Source organism: Alligator sinensis, unplaced genomic scaffold (assembly GCF_000455745.1).
Source record: "Alligator sinensis unplaced genomic scaffold, ASM45574v1 scaffold1667_1, whole genome shotgun sequence".
NCBI classification, from domain to species: Eukaryota; Metazoa; Chordata; order Crocodylia; family Alligatoridae; genus Alligator; species Alligator sinensis.
Window position 1 is genome coordinate 901,385 of NW_005842504.1, and position 4,608 is coordinate 905,992.

At 63.7% G+C, this 4,608-nt stretch overlaps 1 protein-coding gene across 1 annotated transcript in view; it reads left to right on the forward strand.

Annotated features, from left to right (window-relative positions):
- Positions 1–153: 153 nt before the first annotated feature.
- MAP4K1 (mitogen-activated protein kinase kinase kinase kinase 1) overlaps positions 154–4,608 on the forward strand; it is a 14,583-nt gene continuing 10,128 nt past the window's right edge. The window contains exons 1-2 of the mRNA XM_025213071.1: positions 154–361; positions 3,756–3,813. Coding sequence (XP_025068856.1) covers positions 254–361; positions 3,756–3,813 — 166 coding nt within the window. The 5' untranslated portion in view covers positions 154–253. The remainder of the gene's footprint in view (positions 362–3,755; positions 3,814–4,608) is intronic.

Here is a 4,608-nt window from a genome sequence, read left to right on the forward strand (position 1 = left end):
AACGCCAGCCGCTCCCGCGCCCGGGGCCGTCGGGGAGGCCCTGCGGAGCAGCCTCCTGGGGCCACGGCGCGCTGCAGGGCTCCCACGCGCTGTCTAGGGGGCCCCCTGGGCTCACCGCTGCGCCCGGCTGCTCAAATCAGGAAATAAGAGCGAGCGAGCGAGCAAGCGAGCGTTATCAGCCCCTCCGATCACACGCACACGCGCTCCTGGGTGCAGGGCGCCGCAGGCTGCGCGCACAGGCGGGCGCCCAGACATGGATGCCCAGGACCGAGCCGCACTGGATATTTCCACCAGGAACCCCCAGGACGACTTCGAGCTGCTGCAGAGAGTCGGCGGCGGGACGTACGGGGAAGTGTACAAGGTAGGGCCGAGGATGTGTCCCGCTCCCTTGCCTGCGTGCGATGCTGAGCGTCGCATGGGTGGGGGACGAGTCTCCACTACCCTGCCGAGACCCCGGGGTTTTGGGGTGCTGGGGGAACACGTCACCCTTTGTGCCCGCGCGGGGCGAGGGCAAGCGGTGCAGGGAGCTCCGGGAGCCACGGCGGCGAAAGCAGATGCAGGAGGCGAAAGGGCCAAGCAGGGCCAAGACCTGCACCTGCCTGGGACAGTGCTGGGGACAAAAGCGTCGGCAGGGCCGGCACCCCCTGCACCCCTGCCTGGGGCAGCCAGGCGTGTTGAGGTGCTTGCTGCTGGCTGCGGGTCGTGCTCGGGGCCCAGGGTGCTGCAGGCGTTGGACTCAGCCCCCTTGCACAGCCCTCGTGGTCCCTCACCTGGGTTTGGAGGGGCAGAAGAGAAGGGCCCAGCTCGGGCCTTGCTGAAGGAAGTGCAGTGGCACTGATTCCCTCCGTGCCCCCATGGGCGTAAATCAGCAGAAGCCCCCTGGAAACAGCGTGGGCGCGAGTAGGGCCCGATCCCTCGGCTGGGGTGGACCCTCGGACTCAAGGGGACGGTGTCCCCAGGGCCCCGGCAGGTGGGAACGGATGTCCCTGTCACCTCCCCCCACCCCGTGCACAGTCATCCTCACCGGAGGGAGTGGGTGTGAAATGCCACAAGCTTCCCACGCGCCACAGCTCACACCCACTCGGCTCCCAGCCTGCCCCACTGGAAACCGTGTCAAGGCAGCTGAGGGGCAGGGGTCAGGCTTCCCTGGGCCCAGCGCGGCTGGAGTCAGGCCGCTTGGCCCGCAGCGTCGGGGACCCATGGTACCCCTCAAACATGGCGGCTTGGAGGGAGCAACATAGCAGTGGGCTGTGCGGGGCTCCATTGCCCGCTGCTGAGATGCGCCCAGCTCTGGGGTGGACCAGGGAAGCTGTTCATTCAGCTGGTCTAGAAAGACAGTCACCTCTGGGCTGGGGCAGGGCAGCTGGTCGCACAGGGACCCCGAAATGCAGCTGGGTGCCTCTGCGGGGGAGATGCACAAGATATGGGAAGGGAGGCAGCTTCAGAGGAGGGTTGGGAACAGTTTGGGGCGGCAGTGGGACAGGCGGGCACAGGCTGGGCACCGAAGTTTGCAGGCTGTCAGGGCAGGGCCGTGGGAGGAGGGAGCCCGGTCCCTGCTGAGAAACCCCGGGGGCCTGCCTGTAGCACCACAGCCCCGGGTGCAGGTGCCCCCGCCTGCCTCCCAGCAGCTCCAGCACAGGGTCCGGTGCCCCAGCTGCCACCAGAAATGCCCCAGGGGCTGGAGCCGGGGCTGAGCACCGGGACCACGGGTCTTTGCAAGACCGTCAGTATCACGGGTGACATTGGCCTGTCCCTTGATGCCAATGCCCCTCACTCCTGACCCCACACCGGTTCTAGCCCCAGCCCCATCCCACCCTGCCCTATCTCTGCTCCCTGCTTCCCTGCGGCCTGCAGGGCCCAGAGCCTCTCCGCAGCGCCTGCGCCCACACCACAAGCTGCCGCAGGCCCAGGGGAACTCCCGGCGCCGTTGACACAGCCATGAGCACTGTAGACCGGGACTCGGCGCCTCCAGGCAGCTCAGGACCCAGCACGGCCCTGGCGGCACTCGGCCCTGCCCCGGGAGCCTCTGCTGCTCTGGGCTTGGGGCCGCAGGATGCTGGGGACTGGGACGAGGGGGGTCCTGGGGGCATCTGGGGCAGGCAGCAAAGCTCCTGGATCACAGCAGGTGTCCTTCCTCGTGCCCCCCCATGCAGGTTCTTGCGCTGACATACACACAGATCTTAGATCGCAGCAGGCTGCACACATACACACACACACCAATGCAGGTTCTTGCACTAACACACACACACACACACACACACATCATGAATCACAGCAGGCTACACACACACCAGTGCAGGCTCGTGCACTGACACAGGCGTACACACACACAGATCCTAGTCACAGCTGGCCGCACACATACACATACATACCAGTGCCAGTTCTTACACTAATACACACACACACACACACACACACAGATCCTGGCCACACACACACACACACACACCTCAAAGCAGGTCCTTGCCCTAATATGCCCTAATATGCACATCACGAATCACAGCAGGCTCTACATACACACACACATCAGTGCTGGCTCTTGTGCTGACACGCACACACACAGATCCTAGATCACAGTAGGCCACACACACACACACACACACACAATGCAGGTTCTTGCACTAACACACACACACACACATCCTGAATCACAGCAACACACATCAATGCAAACTCTTGCACTGGCATGCACACACACAGTTCCTAGATCATAACAGGCCACACATACATATATATACACAACGATGCAGGTTTTTGCACTAACACACACACACATCCTGAATCACAGTAGGCAACACACACATCAATGCAGACTCTTGCACTGACACGCGCAGATCTTAGATCACCACAGGCCACACACATACATACACACACACACCAATTCAGGCTCTTGCACTAACACACACATATCCCAAATCACAGCAACAACACACACGCACAGCAATGCAGACTCTTGCACTGGCACGCAGAGATCCTAGATCACCACAGGCCACACTCATACATACACACACACACCAATGCAGGCTCTTGCACTGACACACACACACACACACACACACACAGATCCTGGATCACAGCAGCCTATACCCCACCTCCATCACAGCCAGCTTCACACCCCAGAGGTGGCTGCACCTCCGCGCTGGGTGAGCATCCAGGTTGCTGTCTGGGGCCAGGAGACAGGAGCTCGGCCTCCCTTGCCAGTGCTGAGCAGGCGAGAGGCACGTGCCCTGTACACATCTCTCTGCTGAGAGCAGGGCTAAACCCCCCCCGTCCCCCCACCCCCCCCCCCAATTCCTCTCCTGCCCCATGGTCTGAGAGCCTCGCTGGCTGGCAACAAATTCAGGCCTCGAGGCAGAAGGCACCCAGGACACACACCCCCTCCCCCCCAGGACCCCCCGGGGCCCTGGGACCTTCCCAGCCTCCACACACGTTGGGTCAGAAATAAAAAGCAGAAGCAGCGAGCACTTTCGGTCTCGGTGGCTGTACAGAAACCCTCAACCCGCCGGGCTCCCCCGGGGGGGGAGGGCGGGAGGCACTCTGCTGCTCTCATTTCACTTCCTGCAACATTTGCCTGGCAAAAAATGTCCCCAGAGCCCCCTCCTCACGCTACCAGTGTGTGTGTGTGTGTGTGTGTGGGGGGGGGTGTTCACACATGTGCAGCCCCCTCTGCAGCTATGAGCCGTATGCCAAGGGGGTGGTCTCTGACACAGGCCACAGCTCCCCCACCCTGATGCCCTTCATTTTTGTTCACATAGGCGAGGAGCAAAGACACAGGCGAGCTGGCGGCCATAAAAATCGTGAAGATAGAGCCAGGTGCGGCACGAGACAGAGCTGGGGGGAAGAGAACCCCCCCCCCCCCAATCAGGCAGAATGTGACCCCCAGAGACCCGTCCCCCACCATTTATTACAGTGTCAGGCCAGACTGGGCCTCCCTTCCGCCCCTTAGCACCACCTCCCTGCCACCCTCTGCCCGGGGAGCCTTGGCAGCCTCCCCCGCTGCCTGCTGCCCAGTGCTGTCCTAGCATCACCTCCCAACAAAAGCAGTGGCACTGGGAACCGCCTCCCCCCTACCAGATGGCACTGACACCCCTGCAGAGCCTGGCCTTGCCCCCCAGGTCAGAGCAGAGCCTGCTAGTCGCAGCTCCCCATGGCCCCCATCTCCCACCCGCTCCCACCCAGGGTCAGATCCGTGGACACCTTGTCTCTGGCCTGGTCCAGTCCCCAGGGAGGGCACAGAGGGGAGTGGGGCCTGAGACAGCCCCCGAGACCTCTTGCTGGGGGGGCAGGGGGCAGGGACTGGGGCGCGCACGGCACTGCACGTGGAGGGAGCTCCCTGCTCCCCCCTGCCCAGGCAGAGACCTTCCTGGCGGCAGCTGGCAGCAAGGTGGGGGCTGGCAGGCAAGTTACCGTAACATCAGCAACATCCTCCCCGTTTCCTCCCCGCGCGCCTCGCCTCGCCTCGCCGCGCACCCCCGCCCCGCAACAGGATGCGGCTGGGACAGCCCGGGAGGGGAGGGGGATTGGGGCCCCAGCCCCTTGGGTGGCCTGGGGGGCCAGGGCTGCAGGCTTGAGGGGGGCTGGCAGCCAGCAGGGCACTGCCAGCAGGTG